A 2,069-nucleotide genomic window follows, 5' to 3' on the forward strand; every position below is an offset into this window, starting at 1 on the left:
AACATTGGGAATCCAAAGAACACTACAGTCAAAAAGTTTCATGCTCGCTGATTGGTCGGAATAATTCGAATAAAAATACTTACGACCAATCAGCTATTAAAAAACTTTTCCGAGCTAAATAGGAACGCCTGCGAGTCGGTGCACATCTGCCTCAATAAAAATAAATTGACTATAGGACACCCCCCCCCCCCGCAAGAAAACACCCCAATTTTCCTGGATATTGCCCGAGGATGGCTCCCCGCAAGCCGCTTGCAAGCAAGGCTACTTGCAAGTCTGCCCCTGCTACAGGAGGAGTCAAGAAACACCATCGTTACAGGCCTGGTACCGTTGCCCTCCGTGAGATCCATCGCTACCAGAAGAGCACTGAACTTCTCATCAGGAAACTGCCCTTCCAGCGATTCGTGCGTGAAATCGCCCAAGATTTCAAGACCGACCTTCGTTCCTCTACTGTCATGGCCCTTCAGGAAGTCACTAAGGCTTACCTTGTCGGCCTCTTTGAAGACACCAACTTGTGCGCCATCCACGCCAAGAGAGTCACAATCATACCTAAGGATATCCAGCGGGCCCGCCACATCCGTTGAGAGATAGGTTAAGTTTATACTTGGCACCGCACTAAAAAAGAAAAATATCGTTACTATGCAGGATCGTGTGACACACGGTGGGTACATGGCTCCCCCCATAAAAATGACATACTGTACATTTCTTCGCGGCAGCCGCGAATCTGGAGTATTAGTAGCAAAACTGCGGCGGATGGGCGGCAGTAAGTGACTGTAGAAGTCGTTGGTTGGGGCGCGATCGAGTGGTGGGTGATGGGTGGCTTTGTCGTCACTCCACTTCGTCACCGGGTAGGCGTGTGTGTCCTACGGCATTCAAGTCAGCTTCGGTTGACGTTGAATAGGTGTCCTCTTCCTCAGGAGTGGAGGCGTTAATGGAGGTCTTGAAGGTCGTGAAAGGCTGTCGATAAGGGCGTCGGCTTTGGTCATCAAGTCCTTTATGGGTAAACTATTGACATCGGGTATGGCAGCGCGTACAGGTTCGGGTAAAGGGCGTACTCAAAGGGCACGAAGTAGGTTCACCTCACAAGGAGAGCCATCTGCGGCAGGTTGCAGTCGAGCGATGCTGGTCATTTCCCTGAGGGTGAACGATGCCCTTTGGTCCCCCAAAGGTCGTTGAGAGGTGAAAAAGCTTTGCTATATGGGTGTCTGGCGACAGCAAGTACCGCTGCAGAAGGTTTGTTTTGAGGGCATCATAGTAACAGTGAAGGGGGGGGGGGAAGCGAGTCACTCCAGGGTCACCAATGTGACGAGCCAAAAGTAGTTTTGTAACTCAGTTGCTTTCATCCCGCTTATGAGTCACAACCTACTCTTGGCTCGTCACATTGGAGACCCCGGTGTGACTCACTCCTCCCATTTGATTAAACTTTCAATTAAGACATTGGAAACAGAGCACTATTTCTTTGTAATTCGTTTACTAATTATTTTTGATATGATTATGAAGTCAATACTTGAAATAAGAGAACAAGATTCTACACATGCATGCCTTGAATTGAGACTAACATCAAAAGTAATATATATATATATATATATATATATATATATATATATATATATATATATATATATATATATATATATATATATATATATATATATATATATATATATATATATGTACACTATGTATGTATGTATGTACAAGACAATGGAAGACCATGATACAAAGGCTATGGCACTGCCCAAGACATGAGAACATTGGTTTAATTTTGGAAGAGCTGCTTTATGGCAAGTAGGTCATAAGGCCAGGCTCTGGAAATGGGAAGGTCTTGCAATGCAAAGGTGAAACTGGGGACAGCTATGCAATTGTACGGTAAAGTATAATTTACAAGGTTGGACAAGAGAAAAGAAGGAAAACGGGAACGGAGGCAGTGCAAGGCATAAAGTCAGAGGCAGATAGGGGACGAAGGGCATTGCAAAAACCCTTAAGCAATGCATCCTGTATGAGAGCATACAGGAAGCAATTAACAACTTTAAAAGTCGCTATGAAACATTTTTATTACTATGAAATCTCAT

The 2,069-nt window shown here is 44.7% G+C and overlaps 1 protein-coding gene across 1 annotated transcript; it reads left to right on the plus strand.

The window, feature by feature from the left end:
- The first annotated feature begins 230 nt into the window (after positions 1–230).
- On the plus strand, positions 231–581 carry LOC137642947 (histone H3-like). The gene has a single exon (XM_068375811.1). It carries the CDS (start codon positions 231–233, stop codon positions 579–581), a length of 351 nt encoding a protein of 116 aa, XP_068231912.1.
- Positions 582–2,069: the final 1,488 nt, after the last annotated feature.

The sequence above is a fragment of the Palaemon carinicauda genome, chromosome 6 (assembly GCF_036898095.1).
Source record: "Palaemon carinicauda isolate YSFRI2023 chromosome 6, ASM3689809v2, whole genome shotgun sequence".
NCBI lineage: Eukaryota > Metazoa > Arthropoda > Malacostraca > Decapoda > Palaemonidae > Palaemon > Palaemon carinicauda.

Coding starts and splice junctions, on each gene's coding strand:
- LOC137642947 (XM_068375811.1), top strand. CDS start 231: ATGGCTCCCCGCAAGCCGCTTGCAAGCAAGGCTACTTGCAAGTCTGCC.